At 38.0% G+C, this 27,044-nt stretch overlaps 1 protein-coding gene across 1 annotated transcript; it reads left to right on the top strand.

The window, feature by feature from the left end:
* Positions 1-593: 593 nt before the first annotated feature.
* On the top strand, positions 594-27,041 carry SLC24A5 (solute carrier family 24 member 5). The gene is made up of 9 exons (XM_028126714.2): positions 594-714; positions 1,472-1,651; positions 19,258-19,341; positions 19,440-19,543; positions 19,876-19,976; positions 21,660-21,943; positions 24,015-24,221; positions 26,127-26,228; positions 26,719-27,041. Exons 1-9 carry the CDS (start codon positions 594-596, stop codon positions 27,039-27,041), a joined length of 1,506 nt encoding a protein of 501 aa, XP_027982515.1.
* The last annotated feature ends 3 nt before the right edge of the window (positions 27,042-27,044 follow it).

Raw genomic sequence — 27,044 nt, forward strand, 5'->3', positions numbered from 1 at the left:
CATCCGCCATGTCTCCATAATAGTTCTCGAAGCTGTCCGCTTCTCTCCACCCCCATTGCTACGGCTCTGGTTCAAGCCCCTGTCATTTCTCCACTAGTTCATTGCAACAGCCTCCCAAGTTAGCTTTCTGTCTCTAGCCCTAACTGGAGAGGAGGATAAGAGACCCAAAGAAATATAAAAACGTGCCTACCTAGTCAAAGAATTCACATACACCAGCCCCAGCAATTTCCAGAAGTGAGGGCTGGAGATGGAAGCAGTTGCAAACTCAAGTCACTCCAAATCTAGAGAAAGTCAAAATCAGAGCCACTGTGAAGACCAGTAAATCAAAACGCCTTAGAGAGCAAGCCGCCCGGACCTGCCCTCAGGGACAGGAGTCATCTGCTCTCCTCCCCACCTCCTCCAGCCTCTCTGGAGCTTGGGGCTCCTGATCAGAGAAGCTTGTCTGGCTCCTTTCACCCTCCCTCCTGCACGGGCCTTGCTGAGATGTGTCCTGGGCAGGGCAGTGAGCAGGAAGGAGACTCCTCACATGATCCAGCTTATTCCTCCCTTTCCCCCTTCCCCAAGCAGCGCTCTGCAGTAAGAGCACAGCAGAAATGCAGACCGAAGGGGGACAACGGTGGGCAAGAAGGGCTCTGCTCCTCAGCATCCTCTGGACTACCGCACGCTTGCCTCCGCCAGGCACCTCCCTGCCCCAGCGTCTCCCAAGGGCCACAGGTAGGTGGACACGGGGGTCAGCCGCCCCTGCTGCTGATGCCACGTATGGATGAAGGGACAAAGGGAGGGGAAAATTCTCACTTGACTCACTTCGGCTTATGCTTCCTCCTCTGTTAGCATTTGGAAGAATATCAAACACTTTTGATCCCTCGAATAAGTTCTCAAAGATAGTTCAGAAAGAATTCACAGACTTCATGAAGCAGGCGAGTATCCAGTTTTTTATTGTTGGAGACTTATCATGAAAAAAAAATCTTCTTTCATCTTAGAAATTCTCTCTGCAACAGTGGAGGATTCTTCGCAGGCCTGTAGGCAGCTTGGGCTCCGAAATGGGAAAATAAAATTGGAATCTTTCTCATCAGAGATATTAGGAATCTTTCTCATCAAATTGTACAGATATTAGAAATCTTTCTCATCAGAGATACCTTTCTCTTTGAGAAGGAAGAGGGCTTCAGAATTCCCTTTTAGAAATAAGACAAGGAAGAGTGATTTCATGATTTTTTTTTTTTATTCCTTCACTATCATCAGCTTATTTCATTAAAGCTCCTCTTTCAGGCCCCAAAGATTTTTTTTTAAAGCTCTACAAAGCTCTCCATCATATTCAAAAGTGCTTTATACGTTTTCACCAGGGTTCTTAAAATTCCACCCAGTTACTGCACACTTTTCTTAAGGATTCTTAAGGAATCCCTTTTTTTTTTTGTGGGCTTGGAACCAGCGGACACCAGCATACTTCAGGTTTTCACCTTCTTTTCCTTACCAGGAAATAGCACCCAATGTGTTCCGTCTCCATCACTGGAATTTCCTGAAGGGTTTTTCACGAAACAGGAGCGCTGGGATGGAGGCATTGTTCTCTACTTCCTAATCATCCTTTACATGTTCATGGCCGTGACTACTGTCTGTGATGAGTACTTCCTACCCTCCCTGGAGATCATCAGTGAATGTAAGTGGCTGGAAATCTCCCCTATAAGCTTCCGAAATAGTGGTGCCCCATGTATGTGGCTGTCTTTAAAACAGCTCAGCAAACAATTTTGTCCATCTCAACTGGTTGCCGAGCACAGACTTCTGTGTTGTGGGGCCCTATCTTAAGGAACTGGCCTGCGTGTGGTTTTTTTTTGGTAGTTCATGGGCAGCAGGGCATCTTTAAATTAGTACCCAGCAATTATTATTACAAAGACTATCTCCAGAAACTCTCTGGCTACGATACAGCTGGCAGTTTGTTAGTAAACTATTCCAAGTTTTCGCATATATGCACTTGGTGTGTACTCCTAAGACAAGGCACTCCTAATGCTTGCCACTTTATACTTTAAAAAAACTTTCTTTCAGCTTTCTTCTAAAATTGTTGTAATTTCTTTAAAGGTAGATGGATGGTAAACAAATGACATTAAGGACTATTCTCTTCCCCCCACCCTTCCTTTTTCAGCCTTATTCTAGTAAGGAAGCTAACTGATGTTTATGAACCAAAAAATAAATAATAAGTCCGGCATCCTATGTAAAGTGACCTCAGGCATCAGATAATTGTAAATTCAGTTATTAAACATTAAGCTCAGTTACTGATTTCTGAAAATAAGATCGGCCAGGCCAAGCCTCTCTCTTCCATCCCCTCACCCATGTATATCACCCAGAACCCTGAGCATAGACCTTTCATTAGTATCCCAGTCCCTTAAAGTCGGGATATCAATGATGATTCATGCCCTATACAACAAAAGTGCCCGCAGAAGTTCCCAGTCTGTCTCCAGCTTGGCTAGTTCAGTTGGTTGAACATGCTCACCTCAGAGAATGTCAAAGTTAAGGGTTAGGTTTCCAACTGCATGCTCACAGGATTGCGCAGAAACAGCATCCTCTCCCCCCACCACACCCACACCCACACCCACACACACTGCTAGCATTTCTTCCCAGAGAGAGAGAGAGCTAGAACGTTAACTCTCCCTTTGCCATGCAGCCCCCTGGTCCCGCTGAAATGCTCCTGATTTTCTCTCCTGTTCACTGCACCATCACAGTATCCTTAAGACCTACAGCAGGACCTGGCAAGAACACAGAGGTTCTCAGCACGTATTTGTTTAAAGAAAAAAAGTCATAGAACAGGACAGCGTAAATTTGTTATAATTATTATGATTTAACTCAAGTAGGTATAAACAGTCATTTTTATATTGGCATTCCATTTTACAATGGCTTTGATTTTTTTTAATACAGATTAAATTACTTTAACGTAGTATTTTTACCTAGATTGATAAAACGCAAGAAAAAAAAGAAGAAAAAAGTAAAATCACCTACATTTTCATCACCCAGAGATCCCCACAGCATCTGGTTTATTTCCTTTCAGGGTTTTAGTTCTTGCTATAGATACAGTTTGAGGTTTTTTTTTCTTCTTCCTCATATAATATTTTATTCTGCACATTTTCCCATATTATTACTCTTCAAAAACATGATTTTTAATGGTAGCATGATTTTGTAAATGATGTAAGTACCTAACACTGTGTTTTATACATAGTAAATACCCAGTTGAAATGTATCATAGTTTTTTAAAATTATTCATCTCTTTGGACTTTTTTTTATTTTTTTATTCCAAGCAATGTTGTGCCCGTACTTGTATAAAACCTTTGCAAACTTCTCTGATCATTTTTTGATAAAGATGCACTTCACAAAGGGTGTGCCAACTTAAACCTCCAGAATGTGGGATAGCTTCCATTCCAGAAAACCATGAATAATAACATAATAAATATTTTTGCTAATTTCTTTAAAATGGAACTTCATTTTATAAAATTTGTATTTATCTTATTATTTGTGAGATTGAACATTTCACGTTTATTGAAATTTGTGGTTTTGCTTTTGTGCTTTTTTTGCCCATGTTCTGACACAAGGGGATTTGTCTTTTTCTTATTGATTCCCAAGACCTCTTTTTTCTCATATAAGGATATTAACACTTTTCCTAATATAATTTTTATAACATATGCTTTTTCATAATTTGCTGTTTGCTTTTGTATTTTGTGTGTTTATCACATTGAAGTTTACATATTTTTAAGTGAATTTATAAATATTTTCTTCTTTGATTCTCCTTTTGGTTTTATACTTAGAAAGACATTTATCCCCAGGTCAGAAAAATTGTCATATTTTCTTTTACTTGTAGTTTCTCTTTTTTTTTTAACGTTTCTTTCTTTCTTTCACTAAGAATTTCTTTTACTAAGGATACAATGCTATTTTTTCAGAAAGCTGATCAATTTTCACATACTAAATTCTTACATCTATGTGTATGTACATCTGCTTCTATACTCTTTACTGTTGTAATAATTATTTGTTCACCCTAGTGCCAGGACTGAACCTTTAGTTAGAAAACCTGCGTAGATCATGTTAATTATATTAAACTAAGAAATTTTATTTTATTTTTATTTATCTTATTTTTTTAAGATTTATTTATGTTAGAAAGAGGGAGAGGGAGAGAGAGAATCCCAAGCAGACCCCATGCTGAGCTCAGAGCCTGACTCGGAGCTCGATCTCATGACCCTGAGACCATGACCTGTGCCCCTGGGGTGCCTGGGTAGTTCAGTCAGTTAAGCAAGTGACTCTTGGTTTCAGCTTAGGTCATGGTCTCAGGGTCATGAGATCGAGCCCTGCAACAGGCTCCAAGCTCTGCATGGAGTCTGTTTAAGTTTCTCTTTCCCTCTCCCTCTGCCTCTCAACCCCACCCCCTGCCTCAGGCTCACACATTCTCTCTCTCTTTCTCTAAGATAAATAAATAAATAAATCTTTAAAAACAAAACAAAACAGAAACTAGGAAATTTTAAATTCAAGGTACTTTGTCCCACCTTGAAAATTTCTCTTCCTAGAAAATAGAAAGTCAAAAAATGTTTTTCTTTTTGTTTTCACATTTCCAAACAATGACTTGACTAAAAGAATAAAGTCATCAAGAATCTTGTTTATAAAAAAAATTGTCTTGGGGGTAAAAAAATAACATTTCTAGGCCTGCAGCAGAAACTGCATTAAAATTCAGATTGCTACTTCAAAATAATCTAATCAATGATTAGATTACTATTTTATTATAAAAGATATCACTCAGGAACAGCCAGATGGAAGAGATGCATGGGGCAAGGTACGAGGAAAGGGAGCAGAGCTTCCATGCCCTCTGCAGACACATCACTCTCCCAGCTCTCCAAATCCCATCTTTTTGTTTTTTGCTTAGGGAGGCTTCATCACCTAAGCATTATTGATTACGTCATTGACCACCGGCAACTGATTCAGCCTCCAGCCCTTCTCCTTTCCCTTTCTCTGGAGGCCAGGGGGTGGGACTAAAAGTTCCCACCCTCTAATCACATGATTTGTTCCCTTGGCAACCAGCAGCCCTGCTCAGATGGTGTCCAAAATGTAGGTCGTTAACATAACAAAAGGCACCTTTATCACTCCTATACTTAAGCATTTCCCAGGCTTTTGGGAGCTGTGAGCCAGAAACCATGGACGAAAACCAAATATATATTTTTTATAAACCACAATATCACAGCCCACTTCCTGGTCTTCATACACATATTCCCCCTTCTGGCAAAACAGTCATGGCAGTCCGAAGATACTGGCCTATTACTAGACTCTCATTGTCTTTGGTAACTACCCAGTCCACTGTGCTGGTCTAGATCGCAGGCTGCAGTACCAGCAAGAGCCTGTCCCTCAGCCCGTTCTAGATCACACAGTGAAGCCCACACTAGGTGCACAACTGTTTTTACCAGAAGCAATAGAGCTGAATTCACTATTAATCCCAACTTGACAGAGGGGGTGAAGGTACACCCTATCCCACCAGGCTCTCAGGAATTGTGGCAGAAAGGTTAAAGACATGGTCAGTTTCTGGCTTAGCCATTCTCCCTGCTTTCGGCCCTTGTAGCTGCAGCCCTGGTCCTGGGACCCCTGCATCTAGCAGGGGGTGCGAAACAAAACAGAAGTTGAGGCAATGTGAGGGAGAAAGAATACCAACAGCTTCCCCTCCCGCTCTTGCCCAGATCCACCAGAAAACAGGAAGCTACCGAGTGGGGCCACCCCTTCAGGACTCCGCATGTGGAGGGTGAGCAAACACTCGTGATGGCTGGTGAGCCAGCTCTCCGTGCCTTTTTCTTCCCCCATTTTCAATAACCAGTGTTTCAGTCGCCCAGTCCAATTCTCTATCAAACTTATCTCTCTGCGCATGGGCTGCAAAATGTGCTCCTTCGTCTGAAGAAATGATGGTCAGTAATCCAAATCTGTGCAATTATCTTCTGCAGCTATTCTTTTATAGTATTTTGAGCATTTGCATCTAATACCAGGGAAACAAAGCCCAGTCCAGAGGCAGTGAATACTCCTGTCAGGACCCATTTGTAGCCCCCAAAGGCTACCAGCATCAGTCTCACTTGCTAGCTATGTTCAGGACCTTCCCACCAGGGAATCTGCCACATAGCCTTCTGCAATCTCCGTCTCTCTTGATGGCAGGTAGAACAGCTCTTATTGGCATTTTGTGCTTCAGAGGGTGCACGAAGAATGTGTCTGGATTCAGCCCATCTTTGCATTGCTGCAGACCCCCCATCTACTCATTTCACGGACCCAGGCTGCCATCTCAAGGGAGCACACCGGGATATCTACTTATTTCAATCACCTTCCAAAGTTGGAAGGGCATTCTTCTTATAGGCTTCTACTTTAACACACCTTTCAAATTTTCATAGTGATTTCCACAGGGTTATGTCTTAAATGGGCACACCTTTAGTACCCAGGTTTCTATTGCCTTTCTAATCTGACCATATGGCCAGGCCATTGGCCACTGTCCTGGAAACTACTCTTCTCCACCCACTGCCCAATTTATCCACTCTTGCACATAAGATCCTCAGTGAGGGGTCGACCCAAGGGACCCTGTCCCCCCTGTCAACCTTAAATTTGATTCATCTGCCTAACCACTGCCCCAAGTGGTTGTTGGTCCATTTCCTCATAGAAATCTCTACCTTCCAGTCTTTAAAATTTCTCCAGACAGGTAAATAGAGAGGATGTGTTTGGGGTCCTTTAATGTTGGGTGACCAATAGTGGGTCCCACACATCCACCAACCTTAGATAACGCTGCATTGAAACGTTTAACTCCATCAATTTCTGCTTTATTCATCCCATTTCCTAATAACCATAAAGATTTCCACCCTACTGGGACAAGTCCCACCATTTTCCCTTGATTCCTTTGTTTTTCCCCTTTCAATATTTGTTTGTAAATGTATTTCTTGATAATCTTCTAGAAATTTTCGTTCACCTTCTTGGAAACAGTCCCTTGACTCTCCCCTTGGCCTCTTCCCATTTTCTTATTAATTAACCTAATGTTTATATTAGCATATATAAGACCCAGGAGGGGAAGGAAGCTCAGCACATTTGATAAAGATTCCCTGTTTTTCCGTTTTGCAACAATAAGGTTATATGGGGTGGTCATGAGGGCCCCCTTAACCACAGCATTTATCATGACATGGGTAATGGAGGTATTCAGTGGGTGAATATCCTGATCTTCATAAAGCCAATCCCACATGGCTTACATATAAAGCATTATCAATGGCTTCATCTGGGATGTTCCATTTGTTATTTACAGGGAAAACTGGGCATATAGCCATCTGTAATTTTTCCATAGTGAGCTAGCTGTATGACCCATTATCAACCCAAACATGCTCTTTCACTCTGCAGCATTCAAAACGAGACACAGCCTCCAAATCACCCTCACGATCAATCCCCTCAGGAAAGGTTCCTCGGGAAGCTGCTGATACCAATCCACAGAATGAAACAGTTCCTTCACACTATACCCTCTGGTTTCAATGGTTTCTTGGTTTTGCTGTTCCTCCCTATTGACAACCTTCTTGGTAACCAAAGGTCTTAGAAGTACTTTGTTACCCCTGCATAATTCTCCTCCTGCTGGGCGGCACTGAGGCTAGGAGTCTATGCTCAGACTCACTGAAATCTGAGACATCAAGTTCTGATCAGGCATCCTCATTTACTTTTAGTTTAGCTTTTACAGTTAACAATAATCAAGGGGTAGAAAATTTTGCCTTTTTCTTATACTTTGCATTTCCTTATGCATCAAATGAATCAACCACAGGACTTGGATCCATCTCTAAATTCCTGGTGGTAACTTTTACCTTTAGTAACTTTTACCTTTAGTAGCTGACCACAGCACAGCTGCTGCTCCATACCATGGGTGACCACATGGCCACCCAGAAATCAAAGGTTCCTCATCCCCTGTCCTTTCACCTTTTCTTTTCCCAAATCAAATGTTTCTGTGAGCCAGGGTCATTCTAGCAAATCCCACTTCACTGACACTAAACTAAGTAGGTTCTGAGCCCAATTCCAATGTATATGCATGGGGGGTCCAGGGAGTGGGGGGGTCCCACACCAGCAAAAGCAATGCTCAGACACTAGCAGGGTGTCCGAGGAATCAATTCAGTTCTGACAGTATTTACCTGGAAATATCATCAACTTTCACAGGTTAAGAGCACAGGCCTACAAGACTGCTCTCCCACGCTCCACTTCAGATGCCTGTTGCAAGCCTGTGCTTCTGAATAATTAGCTATAGATTGAGGGTTCCAACAGACCCCTCCCTGGGTTTCAGACACCAGTCATAAGCCCAGGTTGTTACCCTTACTTCTGGCCAACTGGCTGTCTATCAGAGGTTCCCACAACCTCCTCCTTAGGTTCAATTAATTTGCTATTTGCTAGAGTGGCTCACAGAACACAGAGAAACATTTTACTTACTAAATTACTGGTTTATGGGAAAAGATATATATATTTATATGTAAAATATATATAAATATAAATTAGTATAAATGTAAATAAATATATAAATACATATATAAATATATATTTATAAAATGACATAATAGCCTGATGGAAGAGATTCATGGGGCAAGGTATGAGGACAGGGCATGGAGCTTCCACTGTCCTTGTACCTCCATGTGTTCACCAACCTAGAAGCTCTCTAGAAGGGTCCTTTTGGGTTTGATGGAGGCTTCATTACATAGGCATGATTGAATAAATCATTGACCTCTGGCAATGGATTCAAACTTCAGTCCCTCTCTCCTTCCTAGAGGTCGGGGGTGGGACTGAAAGTTCTAACCCTCTAATTACAGGGTTGGTTCTTAGGTGGGGTCCAAAAATCACCTTGTTAACATAACAAAAGATGCCTTCATCACTCTCAAAACTTAGGAAATTACAAGGGTTTAGGAAGCCTAAGTCAGTAACTGCGGTTGAAGACCAAATATATATGAGAAATGTATTTTGGTCACCTGAATGACCATATATATATTTCTTATAAATCACAATATCACATGTGTGATTGATGGATGCCCACGCTGCTGCTAAATCTTCAGCTGCTAGGAATTGACCCTGGTCTTGAGTACTGAAAATAACTGGCAACAAAATGAGATAGAAATAGTGCTGGCTCAATTCATTTTTTTAAGTGCCTATAAACTAATTCTGTCATTTCTCTGTTCAAGGTCTAGCGTAGTCTCATCCAAATTAGGACATCAGCAATAAAAAACAATTTCCCTGGAATTTGTTTACAGCCACAGAAACTGTCTTCAGAGAAGTCTGCAAATGCTTTACATTTCCCCATAGTTCTTTGATGAGCACTGAGTTGTAATAATTCTCCCCATTTTGTCAACTAATAAGGATTAATATAATCTTGAAAACAGATTACTGAAGCATTCCACAATGTGCTGGAGTGTTATTATTTATTTATATATTTATTAGCTATTTATCATAAAACAATTATAGAAGACCAAGCATGGTTCTAAATTAAACAGAGATAGTTTCATTTAGTCTTCACAAAAACCCTACCAAGTCAGGACTATAGATCGGCTTTACTGATGAGAAAACTAAAGCTCAGATGATAACTAATTATTTAAGATTACACAGCCTGGGGGCACCTGGGTGGCTCAGTTGGTTAAGCGTCTGACTCTTGGTTTCAGGTCAGGTCATGATTTCATGGATTGTGCGACTGAGCCCCGAGTCAGGCTCCTCAATTAGTAAGGGAGGTCTGCTTGAAGGATTCTCCCCCTCTACCCTTCCTCCCCCCACCCCCATCCCCACCCCCCACTTCTGCTGTCTCTCTAAATCTTTAAAAAAAAGACTACACAGCCTGGACCCTGCAGAGCCTGCTCTCTCTAATGCCAACATCCAAGAATGTTCTCAGTTGCTGTATGATATAATTTTACACGTCTTTTTGAGGTTAACTGCCATAATATGGTTGTTTCAGAAGAACGGTTCTATTTAAACAGCCTTGAGCGGTGCTTTCCGACCAAGGGCACTGGAATTTTGACCAAAAAAAAAAAAAAAAACAAAAACAAAACCAAAACACAAAAAACATCAAACACCCATTGTTACTATGGAGGAAGTATGCTACAAAATAAACAGAATCTACTGAATTGCTTAAAAAAAAAATCAGTTTAGACTTTCAGCAACCTATTGGGGGTTGTAAATTAATGTTATAAATACTTGCCCACAGTACAATAATGAGACTCTGAGGCCTAAGCATTTTGTCTAGGATGTCCATGAGCTCATAATATGGTAAGCCTAAGCATTTTGTCTAGGATGTCCATGAGCTCATAGTATGGTACTATAGGACCTAATCATCATGTATGATGCAATGATGCATGTAGGGTGCATGCTGAGTCCCAGCCTAGAACACGATGGGAGAATTGGCAGGACCCTGGCCCACCCCAGCCCCATCATCCCATTACCCCCTCCTCAAGTCACAACAGTGGTTCGTTTGGTCAGCAAAAGGGTCTTCAGCAAGATAAAGACTAGAAGGGGCTCAGGGCTGGAGTCTCCATGGAGAGGACGAGCAGGAGGTGGTAGAAGGTAGAGCCTCTTGCTGATACCCTGGCTGGGCCCTTTTTCTGTCTATAACTATCTATGTTGATCTGGCAATTTCTTCTAGAGCCACCACCACCTGAGGCTTCTTCCAGCAAGGATCTCTGCTTTCTCCTTGACCTACTCATGATCACAGAAGTCACACGGACTCTCTCCCCACCCCACCATCAATACACACCTCTGTTGGACAACCTGAGACATTTTGCTGTCATCTTAACTGTGTAGCACTCATATGAGAAAATGCTGTTTCTATACCCTCTTCCTCTAATCCTATCTTCTTTCACATCCATTTAGGTTCTATAGGAAAGGAGGCTAATGATGATTCTTTGAACATAGAGGAATGTAGTGAAATTAATTCTACATCATAGAGGGAATAAAAATCACACTCTAGTTGTCCAGAGCATTTTACCTTTGGAGATAAGACCTAGTTTCTGAATTGGGAAATAGGATGAGGATTCAGGGGAAGGGGTTAGAAGGTGTCATCAGAGGTGGAATATTATGTGACATCAAAGGAGCTAGAGGTAATGGGGTAAAGAATAAACTTAAGGGACCTCCCTCATCCCCACCAGCTGTGCTCCTCTAGACCCTAGACCCATACTTGGTGGACACACTGAGGGATGTGGGTGACAGAGAAACGGAGACGGAGACAGCTCATAGAGCTCTGTGCCACGTACAGGAGGAAATATAACTACACAGCTTACACAACAACCTAGAACAGAGTAAACATTCACTAAATATTCATTATTACATAAGAATAGACTACAAAGACTATAATCCGTTACTCAGCAAAGATGGAAGTGCAGAAGGTGAGTGATCAAAGTCAATATGAATATGTTTGGGGCAAATACCAAATCTAGGGAGCATCTGCTAGAGCCTGAACACGAAGTTTAAGGCAAATAAAAGCAAGTACTACCTTCACAAGCTAGGAAGTAAGTTTATGAAACCCACTCTTTGATCTAATAATCCATGTGACAACTCTAAATGATACCTCTTTGGAATATTCTGTTTAGAGTTCCTTTTACTTCTTTTACATTAAAATCCATACCATTTTATTCTATCTTTAGCAATCTTTTCTGGTTTAAAAAAAAATCTTTAAAGTATATTTCATTAAAATATAAATTAATATTTTATATTTATATAAATTAAAAATATAATACAAACCATACTAACTGATAGCCCAAATAGGACTATTACCTCACATCTCTATAAGCAGTCCAATTTTAGAAACAACACAAGTTCAGTATAAAGCCAAAATAAATCCTTTTTATGTATCCTTTTGATAGGTAATGGGGATCTCTTCGTTATTTAACCACTGTTTAGAGCAGCTTTCTTTACCTTTTTCCAAGCTAACTACATAGAAAACTGAAGAACCCTTTAAGACTGGTCACTTGATACAGCCCAAAGTCTACCATAAGCTGGTTAAGACACATTTCTTTTTAAATGTTACACTAATATACTACTCAGAAACGCTAATCCCTCCATCGTGCTGATTCTTTGAGGTATGTTGTGTCTTAAGTGAAAATGATCTTAATAACGTGTTGGGGAAACATCCTTAAATATTTAATTTTCGATTAAAAGTTTATTTTTAGTCACTCTGCTTTGAACTAATGTTTGCCCATGTTCAATTTCAATGTTATGTCTCAGAAATAGACAATAAGAAAGAAAGGAAAGTTTTAATTCCAGGTAGAATTGGTTCTAAATTGGTAAAATTGAAAGGGAGTTGAATAATTCCGTGAGCATGGCATTTGGATAGCCTACAGTTTCAGGGGATTGTTTGATTCTTAGTCCTCATGAAATTTACAGAGGCAAAGCCTTTCCAAAGAACAAAGAGTCTAGGAATAATGCTTCCTCCCTGACACAAAGGCGCTCATCCCCCTCTCAAGAGCATCTCCATCCTCTTTGTTTTTCTTTTCCCTCTGATCTTAGTTGTGATTCCCTTGGATAGCATCTAAACCTACCCCAGCTGTATGGATCTAAATAAGTACCCAGTCATCTGGGTATTGCCTGGGTAGTCCGCAATTGCAGAAACAGGCAATAATAATAATAATGATGATGATGATGATAATAAAGTCATGCATTAATCTCTTCACTTTACCTACATGGATACCTGAAAGAGAGCTTTTTAGAGTAAAAAAGAGCTAGGTGCCATCCCATCTCTACAATTACTACCTATATGACCTTGGGCAAGTTATGGAGCCAAAACTGAGGTAATTGTGAGGTGTGGAGATAAAATGTCTTGTGCATGTGTTATATGATAAGCTTAGGGCAGTTGGAAATTCACTATAATAATATAGGCATTAGACTGGGGGTTTGTGGGAGTCCTCTTAAGTGGAATGACTTTAAAAGCATTATATTGTATTATATATTACATATATATTATATAGGGTTTCAGAATTTATTCCATCTTGGCTCAGACAAAATATGAGATGAGTAACTATAAAGAACTCAAAATGTTTGTATTTATGGTTAAAAACATCACAGAATATATATATCGTGCATTGAGAAGTTAGGCATTTATTCCACTAATGCTAAAGCTTTACTCAAAAAAATACATTTGAAATTAATGTCAGAACCAGTTTGCAAATCATAAAAAACATCAGTTTGCTGTCACACTTCCTATTGGACCCAAAATAAAACAAGGCAGGATGACTACCCTCCTAGTCACGAGATTGGGTGTGAATGACCTCTGATTGGTTCCAAAACTCTATTCTATTCACAAAACATGAAAATTTGCTATCACCTTCTAAAACTGTGCCAGAGGATGCCAAATCACATATATATAGTTTATGCTTATAACTCTATTAAAATATGCATCATGAAAACGGCTGGAAATACATTAAAATGATAGCAGTGGTTAAAACACAATGGTAAACATGTAAGTGACTCTTCCCCTTCTATATTTCCACTCTATCTCCTAAATTTTCAATAATGTAGGGGGTTTTAGTAAAATAAATTTATTTAACAATAAAAAATGGTATAGAGCCTAAAAGCATAGAATCCATATCCTACATTTTGATAAAAACTGATAAAATTAGAAGATACCTCAAAGATCGTGTCATCCAATGCTCCATCGTACAGATGGCAAAACACAAGGCTTGTCTGAATGACTTGTCTGAAGTCTCATATTAGGGCAGGGCCAGAATATAGGTCTCCATTTTAGTTTAAAACTCTTCCTACTATATTATATTCCCAGAAGAGAGTTTTCAAAAACTGTTATAAGCTTTTCAACATGGCATCAGAGAAGAGAATATGTTTAAGGAAAAGCCTGATGAGTTTTGGTCTAAGTCGTGGTCCCCACAGCTCATTATCATAAAGTTGCACTTTATATAAACAACATAATGATACCTAAACCTATAAAGAAAATTCACCTCGAACAGTTCTCCTATATCCTGAAGGAAATGTGATTATTCTTTTAGAGAAATAAAGAGGAAAAAAGTAATAGCTCTGGGGAGAAAAAAACCAGAACAATTTATCTTTAATAATAAACTATAGCAGAGAGAAATGCTACCCAAAGGTCAGTGAAGACAAAGTCAGTCTATTCTAAAGTTCAAAGGTATAAACCATTTTACAAAATATTCTTAGAACCTTAAGATATAACTTGTTAAAATATCTTTGAAGTTTTATACATCCATCTTTACAGAATCTTTCCTTTCATAACTCAATTAGAGCCCAGTGAATAGCAACAAGCTTTATTGTTACTGCCTTTTGATAGTGGAAGTGTTCAGAAGGGCCACTTATTTTTCTACCTTGCAACAAACAGCTCGGTAGATCACATTTTCCCTCCTGAGACTGAACTTTTCTAATGAAGCTAGCATTAAGCAAAGATTGGTCATTCACTCTTCAGCTGCACCGAATTTGGACATTTAGTTCAAAATAAAGCATTTTGTTCTTTTCAACTTCATCCACATATTATCAGGCCCTGATCTGATTAGAGAATTCATGATAACCAATATCCAATATCACTCAATTGATACATCCTCTGAAATATGCTGGAAAACTTCCTAAGTACCCCTGACACCTGGTAACTATTAGTTCCCTTAGGAAAGCCTAGAATGGAGGCAGTTATAAGCCCATGCCAAAAAACAGGGAAGAAAATAACTCAGTTACCCATCATGTTATAATTGGCCTGCCTGAGTGCCATTTTTACATTGGGTTTCTGCAGTAAAATAGAAATAGCATTGGATTTAGAAACAATAGACTTAGGCTGTATGCCCTAACTCCTCACACTGAAGATCCTTACTATCCATGTACCTGAGTTACTTAACTCCCTGGACCTGTGTCTTCATCTGTAAAATGGAAATACCACCACTCATACCTGAGAATAACTGAGATGATTAAATTATGTACATGAAAGTGAATTGTATACCATGAATGTAACATAAACTTATGTCATTCCCAAAATGAAAAAAGTTAATCACAGAGAACTATGCCATCACAGGGATAGATGGATGGATGGATGGATGGATGGATGGATGGATGGATGGATAGATAGATAGATGATAGATAGATAGATAGATGATAGATTGATAGATAGATTCTCTAACCAGCAAAAGAAATGTTATGAAATATGTTCCATGAAACATTACTTCTCTCGCTTCATTCATCACTGCAACATGTTCACCAAGCAACATGACCAAAGGCAAATAGTGAGGAATCATTCGAACTCTCCTAAGAGGATTTTTCACAACAGAGACGTAACAGGTGGCAAAATGGCTCAGCCTACAGCTGGTCTCTGAGACCAAAAAACCCCATGATAAAAAAGATGACCAGGGCCGGTATCACTGACAGGCAGTATGTGGATGCCTTTCCAAGTATTTCCCATATCTTTCAAAATAAAGGCTAAAATCCTTGCTAGGATTCACAAGTCTTACACGATCTAGCCACCTATTACCTTATCCCCTACTGCCATCCCTTCACTCTTTATTCCAGACACACCAGCCTTTTCTTCTTTCTTGAACACACAGGCTAGCCTCCACCGTGGAATCTTGGCACTCACTCCTGCCTAGAGCACTCTTACCCCAGGTACAGGCACACCTCAGATGTTGCGGGTTTGGTTCCAGACCACCACAACAGAGCGAACACCACAATAAAGTGAGTGAAATCAGTGTTTTGGTTTCCCAGGGCATATAAAGGTTATGTTTACATTAGATGTGCAATAGCATTATGACTAAAAAAATGTTCATACCTTCATTTTAAAATATTTTGCTAAAAAAAAATGCTAACCATCATCTGAGCTTTCAGTGCATCATCTTTTTGCTGGTATAGGGTCCTGCCTCAGCGTTGATGGCTGCTGATTGGGATGGTGGTTGCTGAAGGTTGGGGTGGCTATGGCAATTTCTTAAACTAAGACAACAGTGACCTTTGCCATAATGTTGGACTCTTCTTTTCATGACCAATTTCTCTGTAGCATGAGATGCTGTTTGATAGCAGTTTACCCATACTAGAACTTCTTTCAAAATTGGAGTCCATCCTCTCAAACCCTGCTGCTTCTTTACCAACTAAGTTTATGCAATACTCTAAATCCTCTGTTTTCATTCCAACAGTTTTCACAGCATCTTCACCAGGAGTAGATTCCATCTCAAGAAACCACTTTCTTTGCTCATCCATAAGAAGCAACTCCTATCATCCTTTAGTTTTATCCTGAGATTGTAGCAATTCAATCACGTCTTCAGGCTCCACTTCTCATTCTAGTTCTCTTGCTATTCCCACCACATCTGCAGTCACTGAAGAAGTCATCAAAGTCATCCAGGAGGGTTGGAATCAACTTCTTCCATACTCCTGTTCTGTCCTGTTGGTATTTTGATCTCTTCCCATGAATCATGAATGTTCTTAATGACATCTAGAATGGCGAATCCTTTCCAGAAGGTTTTCAATTAACTTTGCTGAAATCCATCAGAGGAATCATTATCTATGGCAGCTATAGTATTACAAAATATATTTCTTAAATAATAAGACTTGAAAGTTGAAATTATTTCCTGATCCATGGGGCTACAGAATGGATGCTGTGTTAGCATGAAAACAGTCATCTCGTATATCTCCATCAGAGCCCTTGGGTGACCAGGTGCATTGCCAATGAGCAGTGAGATTTTGAAAGGAATCTTTTTTCTGAGCAGCAGGTCTTAACAGTGGGCATAAAATGTACAGTAAACCATGTTGTAAATAAATGTGCTGCCATCTAGGATTGCTAAAGCACAGGCAGAGTAGATTTAGCATCATTCTGAAGGGCCCTAGGATTTTCAGAATGGTCAATGAGTGTTTTCAACTTCAAGCCACTAGCTGCATGAGCTCCTAACAAGAGAGTCAACCTGTCTTTGAAGTCTTGAGGCCAGGCTTTGACTTCTCTCTAGTTATGAAAGTCCTAGATGGCATCTTCCTCCAATAGAACACTGTTTTCTCTGCACGGAAAATCTGTTGTTTAGTGGAGCCACCTTCATTAATGACCTTAGCTAAATCTTCTGGATAACTTGCTACAGCTTCTACATTAGCACTTGCAGCTTCACCTCGCTCTTTTATGTCATGGAGGTGCTTCTTTCCTTAAATCACATGAACCACCTCTGTTAGCCTCAAACTTTTCTTCTGCAGCTTCCTCACCTCTCCTGGCCTTCACAGAATTAAAGAGAGTTAGGGCTTTGTGGATTACACTTTGGCTTAAAGGAATGTTGTGTCTGGCTCGATCTTCTGTTCAGACCACTGAAATTTCCTCCATCTCAGCAATAAGGTTTTTCTCACTTCCTTACCTTCTGTGTGTTCACTCGAGTAGCACTTCTAATTTCCTTCAAGAACTTTTCCTTTGCATTTACAACTTGGCTAGCTGTTTGACACAAGAGGCCTACCTTTTGGCACATCTCTGCTTTCAACATGCCTTCCTCACTAAGCTTAATCATTTCCAGCTTTTGATTTAAAGTGAGAAATGTGCAACTCTTCCTATCACTTGAACATTTATATGCCATGGCAGGGTTATTCATTGGCCTAATTTCAGGGAATAAGGAGGCCTGAGGAGAGGGAGAGAAACAGCAGAATAACCAGTTGGTGGAGTGGTCACAACAGAGTATTTATCAGTTAAATTCACTGTCTTGTATAAGTGTAGTTCATGGCAACCCCAAACAATTCCAATAGTAACATCAAAAATCTAACACAACATATATTTTGCTAATCTTGTTTCTTTTCATTAAAGTTCCAGAAGAGCAGAAACATTTGTTTTTTCTGCCACATTCCTAGCACTTAAAAAAGCATCTGGCATAGTAGGTACTCAGAAAGTGTAACAAATTCAGTGAATAGACAGGTGTTCAGTTATCAATAGCTGCTTAACCAATCACCCCAAAACTAGTGGCTTAAAACAATCACATTACCTCTCACAGCTTTGAGGGTTTACTGGACTCAGCTGGTAGCTCGGCTTGAGGTCTCTCATGCAGAGATAGTAAGAAGGCTGGATTTATCTGACACTTTCCTCCCTTTCACACGTCTGGTGCCTGGGATGGGGAAATTCAAAATTCAGGGGGCTGAAATAGTAAGGGTGCATCAGTCATCTCTATTTCTGTATGGGCTCTTCATGAGGTATCTCCAGGACGGCAGTTCAATGGAAGTTGGAGTTTTATGTGGTGGCTTAGGGCCCTAAAGCAAAGGTCCCTAGAGAGAGAACCATGAGGAAGGTTTGTCACCTTTTATGTCACAGCCTCAGAAATATTCTGGCTCCGCCATATTCTGTTAGTCAAAGCAGTCACAGGAGGACACATAAACTTTTTGGGGGGTGGGAGGAGACAGGAAATGGAAAGGTTCTGGAAAATCACACGGATGCAAATATCGTAGCCATCTTTGTAAAATACAATCTGCCACACCAAGAATAAAAAAGCATGCTACTTTTTAGTGTGCCAGTAAAGACTGGTTGGGGATTTCTGATGCAACCTGTCTTGGCCTCCCCAAAGCAAGGTTTCAACATGGCTTTCTCTTTTCCTTTCCATAGTAGATGCCTTAGCTCTAAAATTGAAAGAGCCAAAAGTTTCTTAAGATTCTCATCCCAGCAATCACTGAAGATAATGGATTTGCATGCTTGTAAGTCTGGGGGATATACGCAATTTGAATAGTAGTATTTTCTTCTATTTCCTACTCGAGTAAAGTCTTAATGGTTTTATGTTTTAAATCAATAGATTTTAATTATACAATAGTAAATCTTTTTGGTTCCTCGTTAAACAATTTCCTCTCATTTGTTTTGACAAGGTTGACATTGCTAATTTGTGAATAAGCTCCTTAATTCAGGTTCACTTACAGGTGTTAAAAACTACCAATATTCACTTTTTCCTCCTCTTTCAAATTGGATTAGGACTCCTGAAAGACTTCACTTTCTCAACTATTGAAGCACTGTTAACAGTGTCATTTTAGAGAACTTATGCTGTCACTCTACACCTACAAGCCATACAGCTAGAAAGGAATCTTTTCTGGGTCCTACAAAATCCCGTTATCTTGGCATTCACAATACCGAGTCACAGCATAGTTCCAATAGTCCCTGGCCTTCTCTCCCTTTCTACCGAAACATTAAGTAATGAATTCATAGAGAAAGCAAGGCATTGGATTCCTCTAATTTTTTTAACCTGCATGTTTTATTTTTCCAGTTTAAGTCACCGTCACTGCTTTTCTGTGAAGCTGTAGATTTGAATATTCAGGTATAGAGACATACCCTTTCATCTGCCACTTTAACAGAATTTCATTTGTCTTCAGCCCTTGGATTGTCTCAGGATGTTGCAGGTGCAACTTTTATGGCAGCCGGTAGTTCAGCTCCTGAGTTAGTTACTGCTTTCCTGGGTAAATATTGCTCCTTATATTTTCTGCTTACTCAATGTGACTTTCTCTTCTGTTCTTCAAGTCTAGTAACACTAATTTAGCACTTACCTTGCTCATAGGTGTATTCATCACAAAGGGAGATATTGGCATTAGCACCATCCTTGGATCTGCAATGTATAACCTGTTTGGCATCTGTGCAGCTTGTGGCTTGCTATCTAATGTGGTATGTAAGAAAACTTCATTCAACACATTTGTTTTGACAAACTATAAAAACTGTTTATAGTCTAGAACAAACAAGGCACTAGTAATGTGTTCAATCAAATTTATTAATCAGTAGAAAAACATGTATTCCATTTAAAGTTAACCCACAAATAGCTCTTGGTCAAATTTATGAAAACCTAATAGGCTTTGAAACACAATTTTTCTTAAAATTCCTGTCTCTAAGCAAAATGCAAAAGGTAACAATATTTAGCTACAAACATACAATTTTCAGTATTACGCTAAGCATGTACTCGAAGTTACAGTGAATGGAAACAGTAAATTATCATTTTACAGGTCTCAACGCTATCATGTTGGCCCCTATTCAGAGACTGTGCAGCATATGCAATTAGTGTAGCTGCAGTTCTTGGCATAATATTCGACAACCAAGTTTACTGGTAAGCTTGAAATAATCATTACTCTTATGTAAAACACAATTAGAGAGAACATTTTATGAAATTCCAATGGTTTAGCAATGTGTCTTTTTCAGAAATGTTATTTCAGTCACTGAGTTCTCAATTACCTGCTACTTCTGCACCATTTCCCCATATGCCTCTGAGCTAACTTCCTCATCACAGCTGCTGGTAGGATTTTCCCTTCTTTGAAAGTTCTATAGTCATGTCAGTCTCCTTGTCTCACTAATCACTGGATATTACCAACCTTCCTTCACCCCACTGCCTGTTCAGAAAGTCTCCCCTTCTGTTGTCCATTAAAAACCCAACAGTCGGGTCTTTCATTTATTGGGTTGTTTACCTTGCCTTGATTAGAAGTGGTCATGGTCACAAGACTGAAGAGAAATGATGGAGGAAGTAAATTTTAAAATCTTCAGATTCTTGAATGGAGCACTGGGTGTTATATGCAAACAATGAATCACGGAACACTACATCAAAAACTAATGATGTAATGTATGGTGATTAACATAATAAAAAATGAAATAAAATCTTCAGATTCTTCTTTCTCTCTGATGTTCATTTAGCAAGAGGTATTACAGCTTTCTTCCTCTAAGGATCAACAATATTTAGGTATTAACAATTGTTTGCTTTCTTTGTAACCTCCCAGTATCTTGCTGTTGCAAGAAAATGAAAGAGGGTGACTCAGTGGACAGCAAGTAACTTTTCCAACTAATAAGAACCAGGTATTCACTATGCTAGGAATCATAAGGGATGGAGAGGAATGTACAATGCACAGCCACAGAGGTTGTGCACGGCACTATGCCAGAGGATACCAGAAAAATAGAAAACAATATAAATGGCACCTTTCTGGAGTACAACTTAGCAACCCTGCAAAATATCTGCTAACAAGGAACAAAATCTAGCAGGGAGAAAAATTTCTAAATGAATCTTCCTAAAATCTGGTCTATTTCCCAAAATTCACTGGCTATAAAACAAAAGGTAAATGACAGGTTCAAATTAATGATACTAGCTAATCATAACTCTTTAGGAAACCAAAGCATAGGGCAACAGTTCTCAGTGCCTAAGGTATAATTTGATTTTTAAGACTATCCTCATTTTCTTGCAAATACAAGTCATATTCGGTTACATCAAAATTAAAAAAAAAAAAATCTCTGTAAACTGAAAAGTCCCAAAGTCTCATATATTCTGAATATTTTACACAAAATTCTTACACCAGATTTGAATAGACACAGTTGAAATGAACTAACAGATACTATGTTCTTTTATAATTACTATACATTTTGGGGAATGGATACTGACAATGTACTGAGATGGAAAATGCCCATCACTATTCGTTAACTTTTACTCTGAAAAATCTACAATTATTTTCAAAGCACTGTTTATGCCTACCGTTTATAAAGAATCTGTAAATGAAGACAATGAGTTTATAATTCTTAGTTTTATTTGAAATATAGAAAGGACTGTCAAGCTTTTATCAATAAATTTATAGTTAATGCTGTAACCAAGTTAGGACACATCTATAAAACCAAAATATACCTAGAAATGTTCTTTGCTTGTTCTATTGCTATGCTGGAAAATTATTAAGCAGATACTGCCCAAAAGCTATTAACCCTAAAAAAAAACTTTTGTTTTTAATTTTAAAACACACAAATTTCTTTTAATTTATAGGTATGAAGGAATTTTGCTGCTTTTGATATATGGATTATATGTTTTGGTGCTGTGTTTTGACATTAAAATTAACCAATATATTATAAAGAAATTCAGTCCTTGCTGCACCTGTCTTGCTGAAGCTATGGAGGAGAGAAGTGAACAACAGCCACTGATGGGGTGGGAAGATGAGGGTCAACCATTCATCCATCGGCAATCAAGAACTGACAGTGGGATATTTCATGAAGAGTCTGGCTACTCTCAGCTTCCTTTAAGTTTACACGATCTAAGCCACGTTTCTGAAGGTAAGAAGCACATCATGCCCACTATTCAGTCCATTCACTAGAAAAACTTAAGAATCTCATTGCAATTCAGCAATTACTATATACACTTATGTAAAAGATACTGGGGAGAGTCAGAAATGATGAAGAGGTAGGTGGTCCCTATCCTTAAGAAGCTTCCAATGCTGTATGGAAAAAAAGAAAATAGCTAAAATATGAAGGTTTAAATACTATAAAGAGAAAAGTGTAACTGTAGTTCCTGGTTTCTAACCATACCAGATTGTATAAAATTTGATGGCTACATAGAAAAGATTATCACAGAGAAGGGGGCATTTACACTCAGCCTTATAGAATTAATCAGATTTTAGCTGATGACCTGTTTATGACCAGTAACAGCTACAGAAGTCTATTATGTAAATGATGTAGAAGTAAGAGTAAAGTATACTCTATAAATTGATGCCAAGTAATTAATATGAGCAAAAGGCCTATTCAAGTACTAGCATACCTGGAGCACAGAATGTACACAGTAAGGAAGCAGAGAAAAGGTAGATAGAAAGAATAAGATAGGAAGAGTCTTAAATGCTAGTATACAAGTCTCTGCAGGTTTATGAAGCAGGGAAATTAGAGGATAAAAGAAATGGGGGTCTGTCAGAGGCTACTAAAACAGCTGATGTGTTTAGTAGATGCCTAGACAGAGTGAAGAAAAGTAGGAATAAAAGACAATGTAGAGGAAGCATCACCAAGACGAGGCAACAGAAGGACTATATGGGGCCAGAAAAGGGAGCAGAGAAAATTCTGAGGCTTTGTTTGTGATTGATTGAAAAAATGGGAACACCACTTACAAAAAGTTGGAATTTAGGAAAAATGGCTGGTGTGGGAAAAAAGAAAAGCTGAGTTTTAAACATGTCATCTGAAGCAATAGCAAAACATTTAGATATTTAGTAGAAATCAAATTCATCTATGGCCAGAAATAAAAATTTATGTGTTAGTTTTTTACAAAGTGGTTGTATGAAACAGATTCTAAATTTATCTAAGTACATTAGGAAGGAAAGTTATTCTTTTACTACCTAAAAAAAAATTAAAACAAGACTTTTTCCCTTCCTACAAAAATTATAGTTTTTTTAGCCTTTCAAGTGCAAGTGGTATATATTGCCAAGTTAAATTTTATAACAAGAAATTCAAAAGAACCACTCTAAATTTTTTCATTACACTGAGATCTTATCTAAAATTTACTTAGTGGCCCATTGGCTGAGGCTTGGCAAATTTTTTTCATGAGTTATTTTACTAGCATTAGTTGTAATTTGATCCAATATATGGGTACATTCTTTTGTAAATGCCATGCAAATTTTGAATAATTTTAAAGTGAATGCTTATTTTTATCCAATGTATCACTGTCTTCCATTAATTTAATAAAACAAATGTATAAAGGAACATATTCAAGTTTTGTAAGTTACATTGTAGATTCCACGCTAGTTCCTATTTTCTTAAAGGTTCTTCCTAAGAACTGTAGTGAATTCCAAATCTGGGAAACTAATATAAGAAAAATGAAGCAGGCCTCCAAAATTCACTTACAATGAGAATTAGAATGGAATATTCAACTTCATAAAAAGATTATGCTGTAATTATTTTATACTTCCTAAGTATGCATTATCTGACATACAGGGCAAGCTAGAGACATCATCAATACTGGGGAACAGAGACAACTATAATAGCTATAAATAGGTAGAAGCCAGGCTAATCCCATAAGCAAAAAAAAGTTCCTAAACACCACCCACATTGTAGAAAACAAAGAGAAGTCCAACTGACACTTCATAACCATTTCATCTAATATATTTAGTGAATGAGCCAAGATATTTTGATGGATTTAAGGCCCCAAATCAAGAAACGCTGAGTATCACATTTTATACTGTCTGCCCTAAAGTCTCAATTAGTTTCTTTTTGCCAGCAATATCAGTAATGAGGTATTCAAATGTTTTAAATAGCCTCTTAAAAACTGATACAGCTAATTTATTTCAATATAGCTTTCTAAATGGACATTTCCAACTTAATTGGCCATTTGAGAAAACTCAAAATCATTTATTTTTTTCCTCAACAGATCCACCAAGTGTTTTCAACATGCCTGAAGCAGACTTAAAAAGAATTTTTTGGGTACTATCCCTTCCTATTATTACCTTACTTTTTCTAACCACACCAGATTGTAGAAGAAAGTTTTGGAAAAATTATTTTGTGATAACATTTTTCATGTCAGCACTATGGATATCTGCATTTACATATATCCTGGTTTGGATGGTCACAATAACTGGTATGTATCTTTAGTATAAAAGCACAATTTAAAAAGAAAATAATCAGTTTTATTGAAGAACAAACTGCATATATTCACTAAAAGTAGTCTAGCTACGGAGGAAATTTCTCTTTCAGCAAAGACCAAAGAGAAGTGCTACTTACAAAAAGATTAAATATTAATATACCAACAAGATCATTCAGGGTTTGTAAGTTGCATATTACATATCAACTATATTCTCAATATTATACAGCCCAGTTACAAGTCATGGGATCTTCTTATAAACGAAATCAAATACACAGGATTTCTTCCTATTGCGCTAATAATTAAATCACCATCATATGGGGTCCACAATATAATTCTTATATTGAAATCCATTCCATAATGAAAAATATAGCAAGAGGCCAACATTTTGAAAAAACAATATATGCTCACTGTTTAACTGGATTGCATTTCATTTTGCTTTTTAAGATGGACATATAAACAAACTATGAAATGGGTGAAAAGGGCATAAAATAAAATTTCAATTTAGGTATCTACTACCTTCATGATTAAAATTTAAATATTACTGCTTGGCCATAATCAGTTCTAGTCCCACAGGACTCCAGAAGGAAAAACTGAATACAAACGCAGAAAAAAAAAAAAAAAAAATCAAGAATTTCTCTCAAAAAGGTTAACCTGAATGGACACATCAGAGGTGATCAGAAGTGAGCGAACTATGGCCTGTGTGACCAAACGACCAGGTCTCCTGTTTTCGCTAATGAAGTTTTACTGAACATAATCATGCCCGTTCATGTAATTCATTTATATGTATGGATGCTTTCACACTACACTGGCCGAGGTGAGTATGTGCAACAGAAACCATATAGCCTGCACAGCCTAAAGTAATTACTACTTGGCCCTTTACAAAAAAAGGTTGCTGATCCCTGACTTTTCACAAATTAATATATGACTTAGAATAGCATGCTAGCAAGAAAGCAGAATATTTCTTTTTTTAATGAGAAAGATGAAAAAGTCCAATTAGCTTGCATATTAAATCTCTCTAAATTTTCTCAGCCAAAATGTATTTCACAATAGGAAATCAGGAAAAGAACAAAATCAAGTAATAGATCATAGAACAGCCCCCAAGATGATAAATACTACTGGTGTTATTTATGTACACATGACCTCTGGCAAACCAGTAACAAAAATTAACAACCAATTACAATTCCAATATCAATATATAAAGCATGCAATAAACAGCTAAAGTTCTTTTAACTGATATCTTAAGAAAAAAAAAGAAGAGTCTAAAGTAAATTTTCAATCACAACATTAAAAGAGCAGTTACATGTATTTTTTTTAACTTCCCTCTGATTGTTTCCAGAATGAACATATTTCTGAAAAATGTTGAACTGATAACCAAATTTAACAGAACAGGACCATAATGTTAGGAAGACTCAAGTAGAACCCTATTTTTGTTTTCCTGTGTTTAAGGTAGATCATCAAAGTACGACTTAAAAAATGTGTACCTGTTAACACATTTACAGGTTAAAAATAGCTATAAACAATTTGCTTAATTCTGACTTTAAGAAAATAGTTTGAAAAGCAGAAAATGACCAATCTCAGCATATATTAAGCAACAGTCTTGATAAGATAACAGTGAACATCTAAACCTTCTGTAAGCATACCAGGTAGGGGAATTACTCCTTAGTAGAATTCTATTAAATATCTTTAGATATCTGTCATTAAAAATTTGTGCTACCTGGGCTAACCAATTTACCAATCTTACTCAAATATTTTGCTAGGTAAAATCTAAGTACATATTGGTTGTAAAATCTAAATGTGCCTATTTTCTTTTTGTTCAGGAAGGAAATATCTGAAGTAACTGCAGAGAATGGTCATTGAATCTGTAAGATTTGCAACTTGCAGTATTTCTGTTTATTACAGGGGAAACATTAGAAATTCCAGATACAGTAATGGGCCTTACTTTATTAGCAGCAGGAACAAGTCTGCCAGACACGATTGCAAGTGTATTGGTTGCAAGAAAAGGTAAGAGCTAGGTCCCTCAAGCTGCAATGCCCATTCTTCAAGCCTGGCTGAAATACACTGAGCAAAGGTACCTTTAAAAATATTTATTTCCTCAGTTAACATAGTTTGAAGAAAAAAAAGAGCGACTCAAAAAGAAGGATTTACTTTTAATAGCAGAGTAATTTCACTAAATCTAATCCCCCAAATAATAATTATCTAAAATGTGCATCAAATTGTAATTAACCGTATTAAATTAGAATGAAAAGCAACAAGTAATCTACAGACCTTATTGAAAAATGGTTTAATAAATAAATTATTATTAAATAAATGTTAAGACTTTAAATACTAACCCCTCAAATTAAAAAATACAAATTCAGTAAGACTTTTGCCCTAATATAACAATTTTCCAAAACCAACAAACAAAAAAAATTTCCAGTGTTTTTTTTTTATGAAGCTTATTAATAAAATACAGTATTGGTGTGCAAATTTTAACAACATGCTTTTCTTGCAGGCAAAGGAGATATGGCTATGTCTAACATCGTGGGATCCAATGTGTTTGATATGCTGTGCCTAGGTGTTCCATGGTTTATTAAAACTGCATTTATAAATGCATCAGCTCCTATAGAAGTGAACAGCAGAGGACTAACTTACATAACCATCGCTCTCAACATTTCGATTATTTTTCTTTTTTCAGCAGTTCACTTCAATGGCTGGAAACTAGACAGAAAGCTGGGAGTAGTCTGCCTGTTATTATACTTGGGGATCGCCACATTATCAGTTCTATATGAACTTGGAATCATTGGAAATAATAAAATAAGGGGCTGTGGAGGTTAGTGT

The sequence above is a fragment of the Eumetopias jubatus genome, unplaced genomic scaffold (genome assembly GCF_037043125.1).
Source record: "Eumetopias jubatus isolate StellerSeaLion01/CBP00866 unplaced genomic scaffold, mEumJub1_p1.0 scaffold_7, whole genome shotgun sequence".
In the NCBI taxonomy this organism is placed as follows: Eukaryota; Metazoa; Chordata; class Mammalia; order Carnivora; family Otariidae; genus Eumetopias; species Eumetopias jubatus.

Bases quoted from the DNA above. Each gene is read 5' to 3' on its own strand.
- SLC24A5 (XM_028126714.2), top strand. From the start codon at position 594: ATGCAGACCGAAGGGGGACAACGGTGGGCAAGAAGGGCTCTGCTCCTC. The intron at 1,652-19,257 runs GTAAGTGGCTGG...ATTTGTCTTCAG, and splicing joins CCTGGAGATCATCAGTGAAT to CCCTTGGATTGTCTCAGGAT. The intron at 19,977-21,659 runs GTAAGCTTGAAA...TTTAATTTATAG, and splicing joins TTCGACAACCAAGTTTACTG to GTATGAAGGAATTTTGCTGC.